Source organism: Mustela putorius, unplaced genomic scaffold, assembly GCF_011764305.1.
Source record: "Mustela putorius furo isolate JIRA1106 unplaced genomic scaffold, ASM1176430v1.1 tig00003909_pilon_pilon_pilon, whole genome shotgun sequence".
Classification (NCBI taxonomy): domain Eukaryota; kingdom Metazoa; phylum Chordata; class Mammalia; order Carnivora; family Mustelidae; genus Mustela; species Mustela putorius.
The window spans coordinates 2,755,001-2,781,632 of record NW_025422057.1 but is presented as its reverse complement, the minus strand read 5'-3'; the positions used below and the strand labels follow the sequence as shown (position 1 = coordinate 2,781,632).

At 51.1% G+C, this 26,632-nt stretch overlaps 1 protein-coding gene across 11 annotated transcripts in view; it reads right to left on the bottom strand.

The window, feature by feature from the left end:
- Positions 1 to 18,898: 18,898 nt before the first annotated feature.
- EBF3 (EBF transcription factor 3) overlaps positions 18,899 to 26,632 on the bottom strand; it is a 117,402-nt gene continuing 109,668 nt past the window's right edge. For 2 of the 11 annotated variants that reach the window (XM_045068738.1, XM_045068740.1), the window contains exons 12-17: positions 26,474 to 26,539; positions 25,631 to 25,808; positions 24,438 to 24,626; positions 23,872 to 24,069; positions 22,688 to 22,800; positions 18,899 to 21,580 (exon numbers count right to left, since the gene is read on the bottom strand). In XM_045068738.1, the coding sequence (XP_044924673.1) occupies positions 21,563 to 21,580; positions 22,688 to 22,800; positions 23,872 to 24,069; positions 24,438 to 24,626; positions 25,631 to 25,808; positions 26,474 to 26,539 (762 nt within the window). In that variant the 3' untranslated portion in view covers positions 18,899 to 21,562. The remainder of the gene's footprint in view (positions 21,581 to 22,687; positions 22,801 to 23,871; positions 24,070 to 24,437; positions 24,627 to 25,630; positions 25,809 to 26,473; positions 26,540 to 26,632) is intronic. The other 9 variants (XM_045068742.1, XM_045068744.1, XM_045068741.1 and 6 more) reach the window with 6 other exon arrangements.

Genomic DNA, 26,632 nt, shown 5'->3' with positions numbered 1-26,632 from the left:
TGCGAGAGCAGCCGGGCGCCCCGCGAGTCCTGGGCTGTGTTCTGCGTCTCCCGCCCTTCCCAGAGGAGGCGCCCGGCACCGAGGTGGTTTGCGGACGTAACGTGGGAGCAGATGTGTTCAGGGCCCGCCAACCAATGGGTTGGTTTCCCAGACTAAGATGGGCTCCGCTCCAAGAGAGCATCAAAGCAGGGTCTGGTCATGCCCTGGGTGGCAATGGTGACCGCCTCCTGTCCGCTGGCGCTGGGGCCCAGGCTCTTGCCGGACGGGCACCTGCACCTACAATACCCTTGTTCCAGCCCAGACATCCTGTGAGGCTGGCGGGGCGCTGGGGTCCTGCTGCACTGAGGTCCCGGTGAGCCTCCAGGTCACTGCTGCAAACTGTCCAGCCCATCCCCGGCGGCCAGACGCGCGGGGGCCTCCCGGAGGGCTGGCTCGAGCCACCGAGCACTGTGTGCGGAGCGCCGTGGTCCCGGGAGCCAGCCAGTCCTTAGCGCAGGCCTGGAAGACCTCTCTGGGTGGCCAGGTTGCTGCTGGCGGGTCCCCCGAATGTCAGATCGTCCCTTTGTATTTCTTTTCAAAGTCTGCCTGTCAGCGCGGCGGTCCCCCGCCAGCGCAGGGTCAGCCCTGCCCGGGGCTCCTCCTGCTGCAGGGCCGCCCCTGCACCTGTGGGCTTCTCCTGCCACCTCGGGCCCCTCCCTCCCTAACCGTCCAGCACCCTGGCTTCGCCTTCTCAGGCTCTCCCTTAGCTTGTATGAAGAAGGGACTTCGTGGCTTTCCGGGGTCCCAGAACCACTTATGTTTTTCAGGGTGCATTTTCTCTTTCCGTTCCCTGTCTCTGCCCCGCATCCCTAAGCTCCTCCCAGGACCCTCGCGGAGGCCACCGGCTCCTGACAATCTGCGCACCCCCGCTTTGTAGGGGGCTCTGCAGCCCCCTCCTCACAAAGGTTTGTTCAGACAGGAGGGCGGTACGCATCTGTGTGCACTAACCTGTGCAGTTCCAGAACCCTCCGTCAGCTGGGGGGCTCTCTGCAGAGGCCTGGCTTCGCTTGGCATTCACAGGGGAGCTGGGCAGGCTCTCATGAGCAAGGCTCCTGCCTCTCAGACCCCCCTCCCTGCTTGAACCCAACCAAGGAAGGTCTTCCAAATCCTCGTCCTCAAAGCCTCTCCGCTCTCCTGTGGGGCACTCCCCCGACTGCTCTTAATTGCGGTGTGATAAATGGAGACACTTCTCTTGTTCCTGAATGGGAAAACTCAGTATTTTAAAACCAATACTCCCTAAACTACCAATTCTGTACAGTATCAAACTCATTCTAAAATTATTTGGAGGAGTAAATCCACCAAAATAGCTAAGAAATTTTTTAAAGATTCTTAGAGAAAGTTTGTCCTTCTAGGAATAAAAATATGTTTAAAAAAAGAAAAAAAAGCAACACTACAGACTTTAAAATAAATGGTGTCTGGGAAGGATTACCCAAAAAGGTCAGTGCAAGGAAAATAAGGAATTACCACCAATAATGTGATATTTCACATCCGTGAAAAAGATGGGCTGATAATTCAGTCTATGGCTTGTGTATAATTTGTTCCCATATAAAAAATAAATAAAAGTAAATTTCTCATAAAATTAAATTCTGGAGAGATTAAAGACCTATGAAAACTATCAAGTTATCAGGATGAGGTGTAAGAGAATTTTGTTTTTAAATCTTTGGGTGGAGATCAGCCTCAGCAAAGACGTGGCACCCGTGAAAGGAAGGACTTACATTTGCCAGAGGCAGGGGCCGGGCATGGGGAGATAAGCCAGAGCAATGCTGTGGACCTGGAAAAGGCATTTGCCACATACAAGCAAAGGAGAGGTAGTAGCCATAAAATGCAAAGAGCTGCTGCAAAGTAATAAGAAATAGCGCAGTAGGAAAATAGACGATATCAGGCACTTCACAGAACACAAATGGTCCGTAAATATGTGAAAATATACTAAACCTTACTCGGATTAGACAAATGCAAACTAAAACAGTAAGACCGCATTGTCACCAATCAGGTCAGCAAACAATAATAGAAGTAATAAGTCTTTTATTTTATGTGCAGTGTAGTTAACATACAGCATTATATTCGTTCCAGGTGTACAATCTCGTGATTCAAGGCTCTGTACGTTACTCAGTGCTCGTCCTGCTAAGTGTGGTCTTAGTTCCCTCCGCCTGTTCTCCCCAACCCCAGCCAATCAGTTCGGTCTCTAGTTAAGAGTCTGTTTCTTGGTTTCTCTCTTTCCTTTGCCCATTTGTTATGTTTCTTAATCTCACACACAGGTGAACTCCTGCGGGTTTGTCTTGCTCTGACTTGACCTCATGTAGCATCACACTCCCAGCCTCGTCCGTGCTGTTGCAGATGGCAAGATTTTATTCTTTTTATGGCTGAATAATATTCCTGTGTGGGGTGTGTGTGTGTGAATCGTACAATACATACGCGCCTCATTTTCTAGATCCGTTCATCTATGGACACTTTGGCTGTTGTAGGTGATGCTGCTGTAAACATAGGGTGGCATGTATCCCTTTGGATTGGTGTTTTTGCATTTTTTTGGCAAATAGGAGTGTGACTGCTGGATGATCTGGTGATTCTAGTTTTAACTTTTTCTAGAACCTCCGTACTGGTGTCCAGAGTGCCTATAACAGTTGGCCTGCCTACCAACAGGGCAGGAGGGTTCTTTTCTCTCCACATCCTTGCCAACACTTGTTATTTCTTGATTTTAGCCATTTTGACAGGGATGGGGTGACGTCTCATTGTAGTTTGGATTTGCATTTCCCTGATGGGGAGTGATGTTGAGCGTCTTTTCATGTGTCTGTTGGCCATTTGCATGTCTTCTTTGGAGAAATGTCCGATCATGTCTTCTGCTCATTTTTTTTTAAGATTTTTATTTTTATTTATTGAGAGAGAGGTAGTGAGAGAGAGCATGAGCGAGGAGAAATCAAAGGGAGAAGCAGACTCCCCATGGAGCTGGGAGCCTGATGCGGGACTCGATCCCAGGACTCCGGGATCATGACCTGAGCCGAAGGCAGTCGTCTAACCCACTGAGCCACCCAGGCGTCCCTCTTCTGCTCATTTTTAATCAGATTATTTGGTTTTGGGTGTTGAGTTGTAGAAGTTCTTTATCTATCTTGGCTAGTAACCCTTTGTCACATCTGTCACTTGCAGATACCTTCTTCCATTCTGCAGGCTGCCTTTAGTTCTGCTGTTTCCTCTGCTGGGCAGAAGCTTTTTACTTTAATGAAGTCCCTGTAGCTTATTTTTGTTTTTATTTTTCTTCCCTCAGGAGACCTGTCTATAGCTGGTGTCCGAGAAGTTACTGCCGAGGCTCTCTTCTAGGACTTTTATGACTTTAGGTCTCACACTTAGATCTTTAATCCATTTTGAGTTTCTTTTTGTGTATATGTAGGAAAGTGGTCCTCTTTCATTCTTTTGTATGTGGCTTGTGCAATTTTCCCAACACCGTTTGTTGAAGAGACTGTTTTTTTCCCCACTGGATGTTCTTCCTGCTTTGTTGAAGATTAATTGATCATAAAAGTATGGGTTTATTTCTGGGGTTTTCTGTTGTGTTCCACTGATCTGTGTGTCTGTTTCTGTGCCAGTACCATACTGTCTGGATGATTATAGCCTTGCAGTGTAGCTTGAAGTCTGGGATTATGGTATCACCAGTTTTGTTTTTCTTTTTCAAGATTGCTTTGGCTATTCAGGGGCTTTTGTGGTTCCTTACAAATTATAGGATTGTTCTAATTCTGTGAAAAATGCTGGCAGTATTTTGGTAGGGATTGCATTAAATCTATAGATTGCTTTGGGTGGTATAGACATCTTAACAGTATTTGTTCTTAAATGTTTTTAAGTTTTTTTCAAAAATTGCACTGAAATATACATAGCATTTGTCATTTGTTTCTCAGAGCGTGGCCCAGTGGCATGGGGAGGGGCGCGTCGCTCTGCCGGACACCTGCCATGCCGTGGTCTCTAGGACCTCGTGGCCTTGCACAGCCAGAACTCTGGAGCACAGCACACTGCCTTCCTGTCCCGTCCAACTCCTCCTCCTGGCCCTGGTACCCACCACCCTACTCTCTCTGTCCACAAATCTGACTGCTGTGGAGACCTCAGGTAAGTGGAATCGCACAGTCCTTATCCTCTCATGACAACCATGTTTAAATGAAGGAGTGAATGATGTATTGTGAGCAAAGACAGGCAGTGAGAGACTTTTAAATTTTGTCCAGTTATGTTGAGATATAATTGACATATAACACTGTAGCATTTTGAGGGGTACATGACAACTGGATAAACGTGTGGGTTATGAAAAGATCACCCCAGTAAGTTCAGTTAATGTCCGTCACCCCACCGTTACAAAAAATGCTTTTTTCTTATAATATGATCTTTTAAGATCTTCTTTCTTGGTGACGTCCAAGCGTCTAAACAGTAGTATTGCCGCTGCGGCCGTCGCGCACATCACACCCCCAGAGCTCATTTACCTTAGAACTTACAAAGTGAGACATTGTAACTACCTTCAGCCCGGATCCTCCAGCCCCATCCCCCACCTCTGGCAACCTCCAGTCGGATCCGTTTCTAGGAGTTTAGGGTTTTTTAGGTTCCACATAGGTGTGAGATTGTACCGTATTCGTCTTTTTCTGTCTCATTTGTTTCACTTAGCACGATTCCCTCAAGCTTCATCCATGTTGTCGCGAGCCCCCACTTCTAGGGCTGAATAGCATCCCGTGGGGTGGGCCCGGGTGTTTGTTACAGAATCCGGTTTCCTTTATCCGTCGTCATAGTTGGATGCTTAGGTTGTTTCTGTGACGTGGCTGTTGCAGATACAGCGCGGCGAGCGTTGGGGCGGGGGCGGGGGGTCGGTGTCCCTTTGGGAAAGTGAGGTCGTTTCCTTTGGAGGTATACCCAGAAGTGAGAAAGGTCGATCCTGTGGTAGTTCTCTTTTTATTTCTTGGAAGAATCTCCGTGCAGTTTTCCTTCGTAGCTGCACCAGTTTGCATTCGCAGCAACTACGCAACTAGGGCTGCCCTCTTTCCTGACCTGGCGAGCATTTGTTCTCCTCTGTCTTCCGGGGCAGCCGTCCTAAAAAAGGCGTGAGGTGACATCTCGTGATGGTTTGGGTGTGCGTTTTCCTGATAATTAGTGATGATGAGAACCTTTTCATGTACCTGTTGGCTGTTTGAATTTCTTTGCAAAAATGTTTCAGGTTTTGCTCGTTTATAATCGGATTTTCTTTTGTGCTGTTGAGTTTCATGTATCGCTTATGTATGTTGAAATGAAGCCTTATCAGATGGGTGGTTTGCAAAATTGTCTCCCATTCTGTAGGTTTCCTTGTCACTTTGTGGATGGTTTCTTTTGCTCTGCAGAAGCTTTTTAGCTTGATGTGGGCTCCCTTGTATTTTTTGTTGTTGTTGTTGTTTTGGATTTTTGGTTTGTTTGCTTTTGTTTTGTTTTGTTTTGAGAGAGAGTGGATCCGTGGTGCGGGGGCGGTGGGGAGAGGCAGAGGGAGAACCAGGCTCCCGCTGAGCAGGGAGCCCCATGTGGGCTCCATCCCAAGGACGGCAGGATCATGACCTGAGCTGAAGGCAGACGCTTAATTAACTGAGCCCCCCACCACGTGCCCTCGTTTTTTATTTTATTCCTTGTGTTTTAGGTGTCCTATCGAAAACACTGACAAGCCCACGCCAAAGAGCTCTTTCCCCTCTGTTTTCTTCTGAGAGTTTTATGGTTTCAGATCTTACGGTAAGTCTTTAATCAAACACTTTTGAGTTAATTTTTGTGAGTGGTGTCAGAAGTCTAATTTGGTTCTTTTTCATGTGCATTTCTGATTTTTCCAGCACCATTTATTGAAGGGTATATTTTCTCCATTGACTGTTCCAGGCTTCCTTGTCAAATATTAGCCGACAGTCCACGCGTGGGTTATTTCTGGGCTCTCTATTCTGTTGCCTTGGTCTGTGTGTCTGTTCTTATGACGGCTCTATATTGTTTTCATTACTATAGCTTGGTAATATAGTTTGAAATCAGGATAGATGACGCCTCCAACTTTGTTCTTTCTCTGTTGCTTTGGCTCTTCAGGATCGTTGGTGGCTCCATACTAATTTTTGAATTGTTTGTTCTAGTTCTGTGAACAGTGCTATGGGATTTTGATAGGAATTGCATTGAATCTGTAGATGGCTTTGGGTAATATGGACACTTTTATGTTATTAATTCTATTCCATGCACATGGGATATCTTCCCAATTATTTGTGTTTTCAGTTTCTTTCATCAATGTCATGTAGGTTTCAGTGTAGCAATAGTTCCCCTCCTCAGTTAAATTTATTTCAACGTATTATTATTGTTTTTGATGCCATTGTAAATAGGATTGTTTTCCTTCTTCCTCAGATGTTTGTTAGTGCATACAGGCAGTACTGAGTTTTGTACGTTGATTTTTTAATCTTGCAACTTTACTGAATTTATTGGTTGAATTTGACAGTATTTTGGTGGAACCTATAATTATCTCTATTTAAAATTATGTCACCTGCAAATAGAGATAGTGTTGTTTCTTTCTTTCCAGTTCTGATGCCTTTTATTTCTTTTTCTTACCTAATTGCTCTGGCCAGCGTTCTCAGAAATAGATATTTTCCTACATGTTGATGAAAGAGACCATTTAGCAATACCTACCCCAAATTTAAAGTTCATGTCCTACCCCAAATTTAAAGTTCATGTTTAAAAAGTGAACTAACAAGTTTGCCTCAGGAACAATTCCTTACAGAAATACTGATTCATGCACAAATATACCAGTTACAAGGAAGTTCTGTGTAGCACTCCTTAGTGTAAATTTTTTGTTGAAGGAAAACTTTTATACAGAGGGGTTTCAAGGTCAATAGGCATTGAGTTTTCTGGGTTTTTACAAAGTGAACATACCAGGATCCCGCCTACCTTCTATTAGTCACTACTACCCCACCCAAGGGAACCTCAATTTTGACTTTTCACATGGATTCATTTTGGCTGGTTTTGACCTGTATATAAATGGAAATCACATCATGGCTTCTTTCAGTCGACATTGTTAAGTGAGATTCACCCATGTGAGTGCATGTAGGTTTAAGAAACCTGTTCTCATTGTCATCTAAAATATTTATATTGGGTTCCTGGGGGGCTCAGGCTGTTAAGTGACTGCCTTTGGCTCAGGTCATGATCCCGGAGTCTTGGGATTGAGACCCGCATCGGGCTCCCAGCTCTGCAGAAGTCTGCTTCTCCCTCTGACCCTCTCCTCTCTCATCCTCTCTCTCACTCTCTCTCAAATAAATAAATAAAATCTTATGTTATATGAATATGCCACAATTTCATTTATTCATTTTACTGTTGATGGACATGTTTCCATCTGGGGACCTTTAAGAATGGTGCTGCTCAGGGAAACTTTGGGAAGTGATGCAGATGTCCATGACCTTGACCGTGGTGATGGTTTAACAGGTGTGTATTTGTCGGAACCCTCAAATTCCATACATTAAATAGGTATAGATTTTTGTATGTCAGCCATACCTTAATGAAGCTGTTAAAAAAAACAGTGCTGCTGTTAGCATTTTTGTCAGTGTGATTTAGTAAATATTCATACACATTGCTGTTGGACGTAGAGTTAACACTGGGATTGCCAAGTCATAATGCGTAACTTCAGTGGCCGAGGAGTTGACGAAAGTGGCCGTAGCAACTCGTACTCCCACCAGCTGTGTGAGAGCTCCTTTCGGTCTGCATGTTTGCTAAAACATGATATTGCCTGATTTATCATAGTTAACCATTCTGGTGGAGGTGTGGCGGTACCTCCATGTGGTTTATTGTTCAGAATCCTGGTAATCAGTGAACTTCAGCGTTCTTTTTGTATTTATTGGCATTAGGATAGCTGGATTTCAGTGAATTGCCTGTTCAAGTATTTTGACCATTTTTTAAATGAAGCTAGTTTTTCTTACTGCCATGCAGACTTCTTTGTATCTGATGAGCTCTTCGTCAGATGTGTATCTTGCAAATATCTCCTCCCATTTTGTGGCTTGCTTGTTCATTCTGTTGAAGGTATTGTTTTGAGGGACAATTTCTTCATTTTAGTGTTGTCTGATTTGTCAATTTTTAATTTTATGGTTAAAGCGTTTTGTGTCCTAATTAATATATTTTCCCTGGCACATTTGTAAACATATTCTCCTGTGTTTCCTTCTGAAAACATCATCTTTCACCTTCAGCCATGTATCTGTCTGGACTGGAGTTTTGTGTATGGTGTGAGGTAGCGGGTAAACTCCATTTTGTACGATACACTTAGCCACTTGTTGGCCCACCTCACCTGGTCTCTTGTGTGGGTCTCTTTCTGGACCCTGCATTCCATTTGATTGGACTTTCGAACTATTCTTGCATCAGTAACACTCTGTTTTAATTCTAATTGTAAAGTGAGTCTTGATACTTGTAGTCTGCATTTCCTAGTTTTGTCTTTCATCAAGATTATTGACTATCCCTAGCCATCTGCTTGCCCATATAACTTTTAGATTCAACTTTTTAATTTCCACAGCACTAACCCTGATAATATTTTTATGGAGTTTCAACTACAGATCAATTCTGGGAAACTTTATTAAGTTTTAAACCCACAAACAGAGTATATGCCTCCAATTATTTAGACCTCTAAAATTGTTCTCAATTCTGTTTTGTGGTCTTCAGTGTGGCAGTTTTGAACAATTTCTATTCAATTTATTCCTAGATATTTGATGTTCCGCTGCCATTGTGAATGGTATCTGTCTTTAAAAAATGGTATTTTTAAAAGTTTTATCATACATTTTTTGTTGCTATACCATTGTTTTTAATAGCAACGTATATGAAATGTTCCAGTGGGGGGGAGGTTAAATCAATGCACTTCTTTCTGTACAGCCACTAGCTTATGTGGGCGGACCCCCATGTTCCAACAGGAGGAGGTTGTTGGGGGATGCTACACATAAAAACATAAAAAACATAAAATGCTAAACATAAGCATAAAAAAGTCCTGCTCTGTGTTATGGTTTTTTAACTACATGGAAATGTGTATCAAGACCCTAGAACGAGGTCTGGAGAGACTGACAGCCGCTGGCTGACAGTGCATCCGCGGGCAAGAGGAGGAGGCGGGGCAGAGCTGGGGTGAAGGGGGGGGGGGTCCCTGTCCTTCCTGTCCACGTTACTGCCTTTATTTTTACAACAAGCTTCCATTACAGGAGAGCAGGGAAAATGGATTATTATCCATTTAATGCCTCTCTCGCCTTTGGCCCGGGACCTGGCCCACAGCGAGACCTCCGCAAATACTCCGAATGGAGCTGACCTTCCGGAGCTCGTGTGGCTTCCAGGGAGGCCATGACCTGACACAGGAGTTCTTTCCTTTTTCTGTTGCTTTGAAGAGTATCCATTCTAGACTAACACAAAAAATAGGCGCAAGGCTGGGAAACCGTGCGAGGCAACGGAAACTGAGCCCTCCAGGGCCGATGTGGGTGCTGCTAAGCCGCGTATCCTGATCCTCAATCCGGGGTCTGGGTGCAAGCGCTGGGGGTGCTGAGGCTGCCCCCGTGTCCAAGCAGATGAGCCCCTCCTCCAGGGGCTTCTGGTCTAGCGGATGGCAGGACAGATGCTGCTTAAGGAAAGCCTCAGCTTTATCAAGCGGTGCAGGTGCTGAGGAGAAAAACTGCATAAAAGAGAGGGGGAAGGCATGCGGTGGTGGGTAGAGGTGTTTATTTTAGGGGTGTTAAATTTAGGGACACCTCCCTGGAAGGGGGGTCGGGACCTGAGTTGGGGGAGCACAGCAAGTGCTTTCGCAGAAGAGACCTCCAGGGAGAGGACGGCCAGTGCAAAGCTGCGAGCAGGAGTTTATGTTCATGGACCGTGAACTTGTCCCTGTGCCTGTCCCGGAGCCAAGGCATGGGGGGTAGGGTGGGGGGCTGACTGTGTCCGTCCTGGTGGCCCGTGGGAGAAGTCTGGAGGGGGTGCAGTGAAGGTGGTCTGCCCTAATTCGGAGGAGCCTCTGGCTGCTGTGCCACGGAGGACAGCTGGGGCAGGAGGGAAAGCCATGGGACGCTCGGGCGCTGGTCCCTTTCTTTCTGGCCAGAGAAACACAGGTGTGGCCCAGCCCGGTGGGGGTGGGGGTGGCATCGGTCGAGATTTCAGACATCCAGCTTCATAAGATAACAAGTTCTGAAGACATTTAAGAAACAGCACAGTGACATTTAAAAAGGAGGAGCGTACTCTGGAATGTTCAGCAAATAATGAAACCACTTTGAAAAGCCATCCTTGAAGGCTTTGTTTTCCCTTCAAGAAAAATCTAACTGCGGAAAGAAGCTTAGATGAGGAGCCCCGTGTGTGTCTGTTCCACGAGGGACCGAGGGCAGCCTCAGAACGGCTCAGACAGAATTCAGGCTTGGGCTGGGGTGGGCCGCCCCCCTGGGGCCGCGTGAGGCCACAGAAGGAGGGGAGCCTGCGCCCGCCTCGCTTCCCTGCAGGTAGGACCCAGGCCGGGAGCCGGATTTCGTGGCCTGGACATGCTGAGCGGGGGCCCGTGTGAGCGCTGCTCCTTCTACAGCTGTGGGCACGGACCCGAGGGAGCAGGGGGAAGGAAGACCTTGCCACACTTAGGGCAGAGCGCAGAACGCCGACAGCTCTCGCAGACGGAGCTGAGAGTCCAGCTCCAGCAACTTTCTCGAGGAAATACGGTTTCCTCTGAAAAACTAACGCCTAAGGAGTAATTCTCCATGAAAAGTGGATTTTTTTACTTTAGCTCTGATAAAATCACAGAATTTTTTTTTATAACATCTTTATAGAGAGAGAATTCACGTAACTTAAAATGCACCTGCTTGAGCAGTGCGGCTCAGCGGTTCGGGCCGCAGCCGGTCGCAGAACGCTGTTAGCGCCTCGGAACGGTTCTCCTAGTGGCCTGTCCGGCTCCACGCCCGCTCCCCGTGTCTCCCGCCGGGAGCAGTCACAAGTCTGTTTTCTGACTGTGGATCTGTCGTCTCTGGATGTTACGTATAAACGGAAACTTGGCTGTTGGGGATCAGATTCCTTCACTCGGCATAATGTTTCCCAAGTTCATCCACGCGTGGTTCAGCCGTGGTCCCTTTGTCACTGAAGAGCGCATCATCCCAGGGATCCAGCCCATTTGTGAACTCCGTTCGCACGGGATTGATTTCCAGCTTCGGATACTGCTGTTGCGAACGCTCGCGGGCGAGTTTCTGGGTGAACGTAGATTTCCATCTCTTGGGTGTATCACTAGGAATAGAAATACTGGGTCCTACCGTAGCCGTTACCCCGCAGGAGGACCTGACGGTCTGTTGACAGTAACTGCCCCGTTTCCTCCGTCCAGCCGCAGGTGTAGGAGACCCGGCGTCTCCACACGTCACAGCCCTGGCCGAGGTCGGACTGGCTGATCAGAGCCGCCCTGGTGGGCATGAGGGGCATCTCCCCCCCACACCACGCCGACGGACGGTGCAGAGCTGTTGCACGTGCTTGGTGGCCACGCGGGCATCTTCTTTAAAGGAATGTCTGTTTCTGACCATTTGCCCATGTCCAGAGGGACTCCTCCGTCTTCTTACAGGTTGGTTTCCAGTGTTCCGTATGCATTCGTGATGCAAGTCCCTTACCAGATACGTGATTTTCAAAGAGTTTTTCCCATTCTGTGGGCTGATTTTGATAGTGTCTTTGAGACAGAGATATTTTCCGTTTTGATGAGGGCCAGTTTCTCTGTTTTTACTTTTATGACTCGTGCTTTGGGTGTCAAAGCTGAAACGCTCCCCAGACCCAGGGCTCGGCACACCGCTGCCAGCCCCCGTGACATCTGCTGTCGGACGGCAGCCCCGTGCGCTCTTCCCGCGTTCCTGTCTTCACTCTCACGTTTAGGACCTTGATCCATTTTACGTCGGGTTTTGTGCAGGGTCTGGGTCAGCGTCCACCTCCGTTCTCTGGCTTGTGACTCTCCAGTTCCTCTGCACTATGTGGGCAGGAGCGTGTTGTCTCCCCCTTGGTGGCCCAGCGCCCTTGTCAGACCCCAGCGGACCCTAACTACGCGGGGTGACTTCCGGACAGTCAGTTCTGACCCGGCTCTGGACACGGACCCTACCCCAGGACGACACTGTCTTGATTTCTTTCTCTTTGCGGTAGGTGTTGAAATCCAAGGGGAGCCTCTGACTTTGTTCTTCTCTTAGGACGCGTTTCGGCTCTTCTGTACCCCGTGCGCTGGCCTCTGAGTTCCAGGCTCAGCTTCTCCGTTGCTACGAAGAGCCGGCTGCGCCTCGGGTCGGGACTGCGTCGGATCTGGAGATCAATCGGGAAACGTCGTCATCTTAACGATGCACTGTCTTCCGGTCCCGAACACGGGACGATTTCTCATCTATTCGGGTCGTCATTAATCCCTTTACGTAACAAACCACAGTCTTCTGGAGGCCTGCGAAGCGCAGCGCGTGAGGGACCTTGTCAGGGCGTCTGCCCTGCCCGCTGGCTGCGAGAGCTCATGCGGAGTGCGACGGCTCCACCTGGCCGAGGCGCCGCGTTTGGGTTTTGTTCCGGCCCGGGCGGACCCTCCTGCCTCCTGCGCGTCGCGGCCCTTGCCAGCCGGCCCGGGCAGATGGGGGCGCGTCACTCCGTCCCGGGGCTCCTTCAGCTGGGGGACCCTGGGGATTCTTCTGACCTTGACCCTCTGTCCTTGAACTCTGTTCTCTCTTCTTCACAGCCAGGGAGCCTAACTCAGGGCGCCCGGCCATCCTGATTTGCATTCACATGTGTGAGGGAGAGGCACTTTATGTAGCAGATGTCTATCCACGTCACTCCGCCCACCTTCCTAGAAAGACCCCCTTTGCCAACTGCTCTGCTGTGTCAGCTGTGTTATGTGTCAGGGGACCGTGTATGGACCTGCTTCCGGACGCCGCTTCATGCTCTAACGCCACGCTCTAGGACTTACTGAGGCCCCATGAGGAACTCTGGGAAGTGTCAGGGACTGAATGTGTGCCCCCAAATCCAAATGTTGAGGCCCTACCCCACAACAGGACGGGAAGTGATGCAGTTTACATGAGATCCTGGAGGGGGGGCCCCCATGATGGGAGTCCAGCCCTCACAAGAGATCGAAGCCTTTCTTCTCTCTGCCGAGCGCACAGTGAGAAGGCTGCTGTCCGCAAGCCGGGAAGAGAGCCCTCGCCAAGAACCAGGTCTGCCGGCACCTGGACCTGGGGCTCCCCAGCCTCCAGGACCGGGAGAGATAAAGGTCTGCTGTGTTGAACCCACTGGTGTGTGGGATTGTGTCCCAGCGGCCCAATCTGAGTAAGACGGTAGTTCAAGACCTCAGGCTTCCCACTCGGTCAAAGTTGCCGTGACTTCCCTTAGTCGTTCACAACTCCACGTAGGTTTCGGAATCAGCTTATCAATTCAGGAAAGGAGCTCCTGGAGCTGCGCCGAGATCGAGACGGAGTCCGGAGGTCACTTCAGGGACAATCGGCATCTTTTCAACATGTATTTTGTCAACCCACAAATGTGTTCTGTGCCTCCATTTCTTAAGATTTTAAACATTTCTCGACACTTGTAAAGTTTCCTGGCCGTCATCCTATATCACACTGGTAGCTTTCTTCCTGGATATTTGGTGTTATTTGTGGTGTTATAAATGCTGTACATTTTTAAAATTCCCACTGTTGCTGAAATACGGTTGAATGTGGACCTTGTATTCCTCAGTCTTGCTGAATCCCCCTTACTGAATTTAATGCTTTTTATTAAGTTCTTTGGGATTTTCTCAAGACACTAATTTTATTTTTTTATTATTACTTTTCGTTCAAGATCTCCTGTAAGCTGTAGCTCGCTAACATCGAGTGTAGTTTTCCCTTTGTTGGGTCGGTGATGGCTCGGTCGGCAGCAGCAGCAGAAATCCCTGCAAGGAAGCTCAAGTAGACGTGAGGTCCAGTCTGGCCACAGGGACACGGCCCTGCACGGCAGCCTCTCCCTTGGGCTCCGCCTCCCTGGGACCCCGCGGCCCTGAGCTCCCCAGTCTGGCCCTGTCTGAGCTCTGACCGACCGCCCATGTCAGTCTGTGGCTTACAGCACCAGCCCCCCAGGTACCTCTGGGTGTCCTCTAGAAGTTTCCACCTCCCAAACACACCAAGTAGTGATCCTGCTGTCATTCTACTAGTTTTCCCAAATACATATTATTCTATAACATTATGCATATTCTGTATTTATTCTTCTTACCTTCTCTTGATAGAGAACTTACAATTTTGAATGACATTGTACATCCAGTGTTACATGCCCGCCTCGCCTTAATTTTATATCATTAGTATTTACCATTTCGTTAAATATAGTTTAAAAGCATGATCTTAATGGCTCAGTAGAATATATAATATTCTACTATATGGCTATACCATAATTCAATTAACAATTGCTATTTTCGGGTATTTGGGTTCTTTCCAGTATTTTAAATACACATTACTGCAGTGAACAGTCTTGTACTTGAATCTTGCCTAATCTCTGATCATTTCCTTAAGATTGATTCCTCGAAGTGGAATTGGTGGGTCAAAGGATATGAACATTGTTAAGTCTCTTGATATAACGTCGAATTGATTTCCAGAAGGCTGTACCAATTTACTCGTCTATCGACAACTCTAAGAATGCCCATTTCTCCATCAACAGGATTGAGTATTAGCTTTTAAGTAAAATCTTTTCTAATTTAATAGATGAAAAAAATTTCATCTCATTATTTTGATGTGCATTTTTAAGTAAGGTTGAATATATTTTCCTAAGCTTATCAATCACTTGTATTGTTCCCTTGTGAACTAACTGTGAATTTGCCTGTTTTTCTTCAGGGTATCTGGTCTTATTGATTTGCAAGAGCTCATTGTATATTGAGATATAAACCCTTTGTTGTCATCGGGGCACTTTTCTTTCTGTCTCTGCTGGTGGCCCCAGGCCCAGAGCAGCGCCAGTTCTGCCGGCGGTGGTAGCGGCACAGGGCTTGGTCTCCTGGAGCTGGAAACCCAAGGTTGCTAACTGGAAACTCAGCTAGCAAGTCGCACGCGTCTGATGAGGGAGCTGTCGGGGGCAGTGGTGTGCTGGGCAGCGGTGGGATGCCCGTGTTCCCCTCCGACGCTTGGTTCTTTTCCGGTCGACACCTCTGACCTTGCTGTGGCTTCTTCTGGTCCCACTAGGGTCCCCCTAGCCGCGCCGCTGGCCTTCTTCCTTTCGTCCCTCTCCCCCTCTGCCCGCCGGACCAGAAGCTCGGGCGGAGCTCTGGCCGGGGCGCTGGCTGATGGCGCGGGCCTCACAGCCCTGTCCCTCTGGCACGGCCTCAGCGCCCCTTCCTGTCCCCTCCTGTCCCTGCGCCATTTGAAGGGCGCCTACACCAGCTTACACTGCAGACACCGCGTGGACGCCACGGGCACCCCGTGTGCACGGACATCCTGTTCTCCCCGGCTCCGTGCAGACCACGTGGTGGCCCCAAAGACACTAGTGGAGAAGCATGAAGGAAACAGCTCCTTTGAGGTCCCCTCGTTTGTTGCAAGGACGCTGGGGAGAGGAACATCTGCCTTCTGTTTTGGAACCATGGTCCTATGATGCTGCTTGAGTCCCAAAGCAAGACCCCTTGAGCGTCAGCTGACCACGGCTGCACAAGCCGATTTCCATCTCACGGCCTGGCTGCGTCACACCCGGGGGGCGGCTAGGCTGGAGGCTTCTCCTTCCATCCAGATGGTCTCTCAGTCTCTGCGCACTGCCCCCATCCAAGGTATCTGAAACCCAAGTCAGGGGAGAGGGCAGGATTGGGAGATTGGAGACTTCATTTAGCTTCTAGTCCTGGTCCTTGCAGCCCTGTGACTCTGGGCTGCTCATGTGACTCCTCTGAAGAACGATTAGGTCACCTAAGAGGGGAACGGGCCCCGCCCAGGCTCGGTGGAACTGAAGTGGCCTGCGCGCCCCCAGCTCCAGCACAGGTGCCTGGGGCGGCTGCTTGCTCGCTCCTCAAAAATGCGTGCGCTGCTCAGCTAACTCAGAGACTCTGTTTTAAAAGGTCGTCACCAAGGATTCTGGAATTGGGAATGATGTTCACTCTCTTCCTGAAGCAGCGCCTTCTCTGATCTTGCCCTGGGCCATGCCCTGTGGCCTTGGCGGGGAGTCCCAGTGTAGGACAAGAAGCTGAGGAAGGCATGGCTGTGTCTTGTCTTCAGGAAGCTCAAAGTCCCCCCAGGGTGTGACCGGAGAACCTCTGGGAGGCCAGCAACTGGGGACCTCGGGAAGCTCCCGGGCTTGGTGGGGGCATGAGGGAGGCCCCCTCTGCCGTCCTGGGAGAAAGGGCAGCCTGTTCCCAGGAGCGATCGTTTGGGCTGAGCAGGAGTCTCCGTGGTTGCTCTTGGCCCCAGATCACAGGCTGTGGTGTCTGCGGCCTGGATGTCCCCGTGGCCCCCGCGGGTGTGACCCAGGGCCAATTCAAGACGTGCGTGGGTACAAACTGAAACTTCCTCCAGTTCAGAGAGAATGTGTCTCTGCGGGCCAGCCGTGGGTTGTGAGTGCAGATCTAGCCGTCCCTGTGAGTTCTTTCTGCCAAGGATGGTGGATGTTCCCTGGCCATGCCGCAGCTGGATAACAAGCTAAATGGTGGCCGTCTTGTGATGGGTTCACTTGGCCAGACCGGGGTGGGGTGGTGGGGAGAGAGTCAGAAGCGTGTGTGAGTCTGCGTCTGGGCTCTGGGTGTCCGGGGCTGCTCCCGTCTGTCCCCAGGCCCGGGGCTGGGAGCGGTGTGTGCACACTGGCTCCCAGCACCAGACTGGCAACTTGCTCTCTGTGAAACTGGGAAATGACAAATGACCAAAAAATCAATTTGTAATCTGATTGGAGGTTTTTGATTTCCTCTGATGAGTTTAAATTTCATTAAAAGCAACCTTATTCCAACATAAAAGGAATCCTTGAAGGGTAAAACAGGGGATTGTCTCACTGAGTATAAAGCCTCCCGACTCCTTTGTGTGATTTATTCATTGCATTAATTGTGAGGGCCAACCTGTGGTGTCCGTTGGCAGCTGGGCCCTTATCGGGGCCTGGGATCGGCCGGGCGCGCTCGGCACACAAGGACTCGCATTCAAAACTCACTCTTTGGCATATTGACGCTTGACTTATCAACAACCCTTATTATCTGCTGGGAGGGAGCTCGCAGCTCGTGGGGACAGAAGCAGCTACAAATCGCTCCCACAGCCGTCCCTGTGCATTCTCTTAATTGTATGTATTCTCTGGAAAAAATGATCATCGTGGCCTCTTGTCTTGATGAGAAATTGACATTTTCGGAGGACCTCTTTGGGCGCTCCAGCCGAGGAGATAAGGCGGGGTTGCTCTAAAGGAGAGCAGCCTTTCTTCCCTTTCACTCCCTCCGCTTCCCTCTCGATTGCTCTCAGTGACCCACTTGATGAGTATGGATTTCATGAGGTCTTTTTCAGCATTTGAACTATAAAAGGTTCAGAATGACACCACCCCTTATAGACAAAAGATAACCTTGCCCTTTGAATATATTGATTCTTTATTAACTAGGCTGTTTAATGCAATGAAATGAGGCATTAGATGGAAGCCCATTTCAAGTGCTTTGAATAATCTTTAAAAGCTTGAAAGACCTTAAAAGGCAGCCTGACAATAATTGGCATACATTCGGAGAGAGTGCAGTTCTTGCTTCTGCTTCGAAACACAAACATGAAACAATTTCTCCCCAGGTTGTAGGGCCCTGGTGAGCCGCCCCGGGAGCAGCCCTCCCCGCCCTGCCCCGCCCCCAGCCGCCCAGGGTTGGCATTTCTGGCGCCCGCTGGGAGTGGGGACTTTGGGTCCCAGCCCTCCCCACCCAGGCACCTTGGGAAAGACCCCAGGGCGGGGAGGGGCGCGAGGGTGGGCGGCCCGCAGCCTGGTATCCTGAGAGCCTCTTTTTCCTTTGCTATCTCTTTAAGGCTGAGACAAAAACACAGTCAAAGGAACCTGATTGTCATTGACAGGAGAAAAAGGTATTCACAAGTTTCTTTATGTTTTGAATAATTGTTTCCTGTTTTGCTCAGCAGAACAAGCAATTAAGATGACATTTGTGAGTACTAATTTGGATCACACTTATGTGTATGTGCTACAGAGCTGCAAGCCAAAACATGCAAAACCAGCCTTTCATTGAGGAGAAAGTGAAAAATCCAGAATGAGCTGGGAGGGGTGCCGAGAATTCATTCGCAGGAGCCGCTTCGTGGCGTAAATTAGGTGCCGAGGGCAGACCTCATTCGGATGGTGCCTTCGGGCCGCACCACGGCACAGACCACCACGACCCAGGCGGAGCACAGAGACAGCACAGAGGGTCTGTCTTGCCCTTACCGTGGGCCTGGAATGGGCAGTGGTCTCCCCCACATGAGACCTCGGCCACCTTCTGGGCCCCTGGTGTCTGCCTGTCCAGAGCCTGTCCAGAGCTGTCCAGAACCTGAAGCTGGTTCTCGCCCAATGCGCTCTGTTGAGGGGGGGGGAGCAGCTCTAGTGCACTTGCCCTAGACCTGCCCTGGGGAGCCCTCCAGCCTGGAAGCAGCGGCAGGCCCCCCGGGGGTGGGGGGGGAGGCTGTCTCCTGGTTGGTTAAGTGCTGTAGAGCAGCTCTGGCCTCTGTGTCCAACACAGAATCCCCTGCAGACATCCGAGTGCAACACACGTACAGATGGCCCCTCTGGGCACCAGAGCCATCGTGGCAACCATGAGGATTTCTCTGTGCATGTGAGAAGTGAGAAGAGCCGTTTGAGGACTGAGAACTTCCTAGAAAGACTCTTCTATGAATCACTTTAATCTTGGCCGAGACACCGTCCCAGGGCCCAGGGTGTGCAGAGGAACACTCCCCACCCCCACCACCCCAGGTGACTTCTGCATGCGTTTTGCCACTCATTGTAATCAAAACAGATAAAATTACCCAAAGTGAAATTCACAGACAAGAAATACTTTAATTAAATATTGTGTAAAATGAACATTTTTATACAGTTAAATATCTGAAAAAATGTACAGATAAAACAATCTTATTGTAGGGTCTTTAACAGTAAAATCTACCATTTAGTGAAGCGCTCAATTTGGAGACAATGAAGCCATGAGGGGCATTGACTAATTAATCTAAAACACAAACCGAGTGCAGGGCTGAGGAAACTTGCAAATGTTCTTAACATGTACACGTGAGCTTGTTTTTAGATCAAACCGTTACTTATACAAAATAAAACGGAGGCGATTTAGTTCCAAAGTGACTTCTCGGGCTTTCCCACGTAGCTAAGCCTTAGCGGTCAAAGGGCCGGACTGTGACCCACTGACCACTGGGGACATTCTGCTTTTTTTATTGAGTCCCTTGAATAAACACTTTCCTAAGTTGTGCATGGTTTTGTTTTTTGTTTTTTTTTTTCTTTTTGTCAAAGTATTTTAAAGTCCCTCCTTTTTGATTTAAATCTGATTTCTGCTGCAATTTGCAAAACATTTGCTGTGCTGTGTCCAAGGAGCATTTAACACAAAGGGGAGAGACCCACCTCCGGGTCTCACCGTGGGTTTGGCACAAACAGGCACAGGTCTGCGGGAGGTCATTCCGGTTTAAAAAGCACAGAAGGTGCTGCTGGGTCTGACCACACAAAAAGTATTGTTTTTAAAAATAAGTTAAAAACCAGCAGTGACTTTGGTTCTCCCTGAAACCTCTCTGAATCCTAGGTGGGCCCGGGAGGACACGCCACGCAGCAGAATCAGACGCAGAAAGGAGCGACACGTGGAACACCAGGTTTGTGCTTTTGTGTGTGTGTGTGTGTGTGTGTGTGTGTGTGTTACACCGTAAATCTCCAAATAAAATCTCCATTAACAATTGTGTCATAAGCCTGTGATAAAATAGCACAAAGGTTCTTTAAAGAAGTCCACTTTTAAGGCATCAGAGAAGTTAATGTGGCAAACATTTTAATTAAAACATCAGAAGTAAATTTTATTTTAAACTTTAGGCCTCTGAATTTTTCCAGTAAACACAGTTCAGCTATGTGGCAAAGTCATGGGTGGCAGCTAAATGACTTTTTACATTCTACAGAAAAATAAAAGAAGGACACAGCCCCAAACGGTGTCCCCTCTTCGCGGCTGTTCAACATGCACGGAATCTACTAGGATTTGTCACAGCCGGGCGGCACCGTTTTGTTTTGACTATACAACGAACTTCTTTTTCAAAAGTATTTGTTCAGATAACTTAAAAATAATATAAAAATAAACAATGAATTTGACTTTTCCTCAAAATAAAAAAAAAGGGGAAAAAAAGGATGGAAAGTCTAGAAAGCAAATCTTTGAAATACAAATGAAATGTAAGGACACCGGTTCACTTGAACAAAACAGGTCAAAGAGACAGCTCTTGGCTAATGCTCTTCCCAACACCAGGCCACGATCAAAAACCAATACAGACAAGAAAAAGAAAACGGCAGGAAAAGCAATGTACAAAATTTCAAAGATAAATACAATATTTATAATCGATATGTTACAAAAGAAAGTCCCTTAGCAACTGTAAGTGTTCATGGAAAAGTGTTGAATGGAGACCATTTTATTCCTTATGAGACACATAAGGAAGAAAACGTGTTTTTGTTTTTTTTCTAAATATTTAAGTGGATCTGAAAAAAATTCAAGACAAGTGTATAAATATTTAGCTACAACTTTGGCAAAATCACAAAAGTCTACAATTTTATAACCACATACAAAACACATTAGGGAAGAAGGAGCTAGAAGTCAAAAGGACAATTTCTGGTACAAGAAACATGGACCTCACAGTAGCCTAAGAATGCAATAGTATAGAGTGCTAGCAAAAGTTGAAAAAATGTTGCAGATCACACTTGCTTAACAGGAAGCTCTAGCAGTGGGAGAATATTTTAACCAACAGACAGTAGCATTTTTTTTTCTGTCAGTGTGCTTGTTGAAGGCAAGAGAATTCAATATCAAAGTTACAATTTCTAACTACAATAAGTTACAAAGTTTCATTTCATTAAGATGAAGTTAAGCGATGATAAACCCTCCCCCCTCCCTGCCACCCCGACCTCTCCGAGTCACATAGTCTTCCTTCCTTCCAGTTCGATGGCTCACACCTCCTTGGCCCCTTTGTTTTCACCACAAAAAAATATTTCACATTATAGAGATACACAACCATTGTGAGTCTAAGTATGAGTACAGAAAAATGTCTGGAGGCATTTCTCATCAGTGTTTCATGATAATCAAAATGGTGCATTCACAAAGTTTCTCCCAACACATAGCAAGTACTAGACATAGCCAAGACGGAGTCGGAAACTTTATACAAAATAGGCGTCGCTTTGTTCTCCTTAGTCTTCAGGACTGAGAAATGTGAAAATATGAGAAAAGTTCAGTCAATAAAATGGAATTGTTCATGAAGAAGTAGGCTTGTTTGCATGTTGATTCTTAATAGTTTAAATAAAATCTTTAAACAAAGTCTCTTGTAGCGTTTCCGCCGCGGCCGATGCGTTTGCAGACACTGGCTCCCGCCGCAGCTCTCCTGGACTAAACGTGTCCCCTGAAGTCCGTCCTTGGGTGCTGGGTGCTGGGTGCTGCGGAAGGGAGAGCGGGCCGCTCACATGGGCGGGACTACCAGCCCAGACATAGCTGAAAGAGAGAGAGCCGCGGGTTACTGGGCTGCCCCCGTCGCGGGCCAGGCCGGCCTCCGCCTGGGGCTCGACTCAACGGTGACCTGGGGCGTGCACCGCGCCCGCCAACCAGCCATGGGCTCGGTCAAGGCGCGGGGGGCGGGGGGGGCCTCTACTTCATGGAAGCGGGGTACGTGTGGGGACAGACACCCCCCCCGCGACCCCTCATGCGGCAGCCCTTCTCCAGGACTTCTCTGGAAGGGCGAGGCTGCTGGCCCTCCTGGGCGAGGCCGCCCCTTCCCACAGGTCTCAGTGGCTCATTCACAGCAGACAGAGGCCCAGACTCCCCCGAGGCCACCGCTGTCCAGAGACGTGAACCAACCTGGTCACGTCTGTGACGCCAGCCAGGGCCGGCCCGCAGCCCCACTGGGACCCGGGCGCCAGGGTCACTCCCTCCATGAAAACCGGGGCGCCTCAGTTTCCCCTCCGCTCTCAGCCCTTGCCTCGGACCTCCTGTGGACTGTGTGGTATCGTAATGGTGAGTCGTGGGCGCCCTAGGAGCAAAGCCGCTCCCAGCCCACCTGCCCTGCCACCTCAAGGCCAAGGCCCCGAAGAGACCCAAGTGACAGCCCCACGCCAGGGAGCTCTCTGCTCCTCTCGGAGTAAGAAACTTGGTGCTAAAACGCCAAGTGCAGCGGACGCTCTCCAGTGAACTCCTGGTACGAGTAGAATTTACGTCTTTTCGGTGTTGTTTAATTTTGGTCAGAACGATCATTCTCATTAATTTATGTATAACATATTAATGCATTTGTTCACGTAGTGATGCGAGCTTCAATTTCCCAGTTCATTAATTTCTACAGTCTTAATTCCTCTCCGACTCACCGTTACAACATTAGGGTTTTGGCAGACCCGTGTAGGTACACACCGCCGGGGCGGCGCCGTCCTCCCGGGGGCCTCCGCGCCATGCGGACGGTGGCCGGGCCATGGCCCCTGGCCCCCTGCTTCGCGAGAAGCTCTGGGCTGGGGGCCGCGGTGGGCCTGCAGGCCGGTCGGCGGCACCTGGGGCCCGGGCGTCCCTCTCATACGCTAAGATGTTGGGAAGACAATTATTTCAAATCACGGATACCTTTCCAGTTCCTTTTTTGAGCATTAGTTCATCAAAGTGAAATATGCCACCGACTTCACAAAAGGGCCAGTTTGTCTTCTCCACGGTAACGTCCTCAGCACCCAGCAGAGAGCCTGGCACATAGTAGGCGCTCAGTAAATACTGGTTGAATGGATTCATTTTTTTTAAAGGAGTAACTGGATTTGATTTTCACCGGGAGGAGCATATACCAAAGGTGGTGTCTGAAAGAGGCCAGATGACGGCCACTTAATTCAGTGCCTGTGGCCCCCGTGAGTCACCAAGAGCCACGCAGAAGATCGCGAGGCCTAGGGGCACGCACGTGGCCCAGCTGCCGCACACCTCGCAGGGCAGCCTACGCGGCCCAGAGGGACCCGGCCCTGGGCGGGCACCTGGAGCCTGTCCACGTGGCCCCATCTGGGGGCAGCTGCGTCCGCAGGCTGCCTCCCCCTGCCCTCGGGGCCGGCCCTGCTCCCTCCTCAGTGTGCGAGGGAGAGGACTCAGAGGAGCGCCCCCCGCCCCGGTGTTCACGCATGCACGGCCCCAGGCTGGGCGCACCCCTTGCCACACAGCCTGGCAGGGCAGGGTCTGCTCTACGGGCTGAGAAGGCGGCTCAGCCTCAGGACGCGGAGAGTGCGCTGGCTTTGCACCAGGCTCCGCAGGTGGCACAGGGACCCACTGTCCCCGCCCCAAGGCCACTCTGTTGCCCGGGAGCAAGGAAGTCGCCGGCGCGGACGCCGCCGGTGGGTGCGCCCTGCTCTCCTGGCTGAGCCGCGGCCGTGAAGGCCCGTCTGCTGAGTGGTCGGGACAGGGCCCCCCTCCGCGCCCCCCGCTGCCTCTGCCCGGTGCCCCGGCAGGTCCCCTTCCTGAGGGGAGGACGCGTGGGTGAGGTTGGAAGCAGGTGGCAATGGTTTTTACCAGCGAGACTCAGTTACTGGCGGGGGTGAGTCCCGGGGCAGGGCGAGTCCTTCCCGTGGCTACCGGGAGGGCGGTGGCTCGCAATGCGGCTCAGTGGTGGGGGCGGGGGGGCATGCGTGGGCCACGGCAGGGGCGCGGACCCGGAGGGAGGGCTGGAGCTCGCGCCCCACGGCGCAGCCTGGCCTGCCCTCAGGGGTGGGGGGACGGGGGGGGGTGGGGAGAGCTCGCGCGCGCTCGGCGAGCCCGGGGGCCGGCGCGCCGCCCCTCACCTTGCAGTCCGTTCCCGTTGGCGCTGGTGCAGGAGGGAGGAGGAGAAGCTTGGGGCCGGACCACGGGCGCGAAGGCGCTCTTTTGTTTCACTGCAGAGATGACATTGGCAGGTGAGAATGAGAAAATGCTGTGTGTGCCGCTACAGTTTGAAGGGAGGGTGACCGAAGAGGCTGCCATGGTGGGGCTGGACGGCACTACTGCAACAAAGCAAACACGGTCAGCACGCGCGGCGCCGGCACGGCAACAGCACACAGAGAGGGCTCTCGGGGCCTCGCCTGGAGCGGCGGCCCCGACAACACAAGCACGACACGCTTCTGGCTCGGCCGCTCTCTGGCTAACAGGCAAATGCTCGTGGGGACTTTCCTTTCCGACCGGCAGCCCCGTCTCGTGCGGGTTTCTGGCCGCCACAGGCCGGTCTGCCGTCGCCACGCGGCCCCCCAGCCTCCGGAGCCACCCTCCCTTTGGCCCAGCAGCTCCCACCACAGAACAGCCAAGCAATGCACACATTGGACTCGGGAGTGAACATGGATCTATGTGATGACGTGTGACAAAAACAGACACTTACTGCCGTAGGGAGAGTTAGCGGAGGAGCCATTAAGGAATCCAGGCGAGCCCGGGACCCCTAGATTGGCCATGGCGCCAGTTCCATATCCATTCATGCTAGTGCTGACTGTGTTGTAATTGGACTGCTGGGGAGTACTGCTGGGGACGTAGCCTCGCGGGGACACGCTGCTTGTATTGCGACTGTAGCCGACTGTTAAAACCCCCCCCGGCCAAAAATAACATTATTATCAGGGATACAGACACTGGGGGGGGGGGTGCTTCCCCGCAAACCTCTGTCACATATGCAACATTTTCAATCGACCTTCCGCCGCGCGCCAGCCCCGGCGCGTCCAGCCGGCTCGGGTCACCTCGCCGCGCCGGCCACGCTCGGGTGCAGCTCCGAGCCCCGTCCTGCCTGCGCCGGCAGCCGGCCCCGCGCGCTTCCGTCTGACCCTCAGCTGCGGGTGTCTCTTTGGAAGCAATCCCCGACAGCTCGGGTTCAGGGGCTCCCCCCGCGCTAGCGGAACTCCCGGCCTCTGCAGACCTTCACATGCCAGGGCTGACAGGGAGAGCTCATTTGTGGCCGTAAGTCCCCAGGCAGGGCTGCTCTGGGTCTCGGTCTGCACAGTTACCATTTCCCAGAGCGCGGGGCAGGCCGGGGAGCGGGGGCATCAGGCCCGCCGCGGAGTGTGTGTGACCCGGAGCCGTGGCGGAGGCCTTCTCTGAGTCCGTACCGATTTGAGAGAGGAGGACTAAGACCTGCTCGGAACTGGCTCACATGACAGGGTCCTGTGACCCCTGGACGCCAGGTCACTGAGTACTGGGAGAAAGTGCACCGCTGGCGGGGGGAGTGGATGGCGGAGCTCCTCTTCATTTACTCCTTCCGAGCCCCACCCCTGGGACGTATCCAAGAAGGGTCCCATCCACTTACTACCCCACGGCTGTCCTGTGGCTCCTCCCACCTTTCCAGGAAACTTCTAGCAAAAACCAGAATACTGAGCGCAGCCACGTGCCGCGGCAACAAACGAGGTCTGGGCTCTCTGGGCGCTGCCCGCCCTGCGCTCGCCAGGCACGGCCGCTGGCCGGAGAGAGCCAAGGCGCACGGAACGCCGCCCGCTTCCCCGCTGGACCCAGGACACGGGCAGCTGCCGCTACGTCTCAACGGTCCCTGGGAGCGTGTCCAGGGAAGGGGCTGCTCCCGGCACGGCGGCCTACCTTGGTCGTTGGCTTGCGATGTCTCCGACACGTTGACGGCGAGCTGGCTGCTGAAGGAGTTCACGCCCATCATGCCCGTGTGCGCAGGCGTGTTGCCCAGGGTGGGGATCTGGTTGTGGTTGCGGGGCACACTGTACAACGCCTCGGCGATGTCAGCTGCTCGCTTCAAGATGATCTCCTGGGGCGGGAGGGAAGCGCCTGGTCTGCCTCCAGCTCCCACGGCACCCTGGGGAGCACAGCCCCCCAACCCTGTCCCACGAGGCCAAATGACGGGGCAGTGTTCCCCCACCCCTTGGTTCTAGACGGTGACAAACGGATTTTGTAGTGGGAAGAGCCTCCCTTGGGAAGACAGTGCGACGGTGCTTCTGCGTGGGGACACCTGGTCCGTGCTGCACCCACAGCCCACAGGCCCCAGAAGCGCGCACAGAAGCGGGGAACGCACCGCACCCAGAGTCACAGAAGCAGGCCCGAATCTAGAGTGCCCTTGAGTCTGCCCCCCAGAGCCCTCCAGGCAGCCTGAGGATGGCCTGTGGGTGCCCGTCCTTCCCTCCCACGCCGGGCCACACCAAACTGTCTACCACCGAATCCACCAGCCAGATTTCCAGGTGGTTCCCCGTCCCACGACACGTTCTCCCGCTTTTGCTCCCTGACCCTGTCTCGTCATCTCCTACATTTGTACTTCGTGCGAGGACAAGAGCAGGACGAGGAAGGCTTTCTCCTCTCGGGCTCGCTGTGAGTCCTTAGGATAGGGCACCTGTGTGCCCGGGGCTGGCTGGTCCTCCGAGGACACGGTGGCCCGGGAAGGGGGTGGGCCCGTCCGGCCGCCGGCCGCCGGCCGCCTACCTGGTTGTTGTGGGGCATCCCGTACAAGGCTTCCACCAGATCGGCTGCCCTCTTGAGTAATACTTCCTAAAGGAAAAGGAAACGGGGTGATGCCCCTGGAGGAGCCAGAGCGCCACGCCTCTGAGAGCTACGAACTCAGTCCCGTCCACAGGGAGGAGA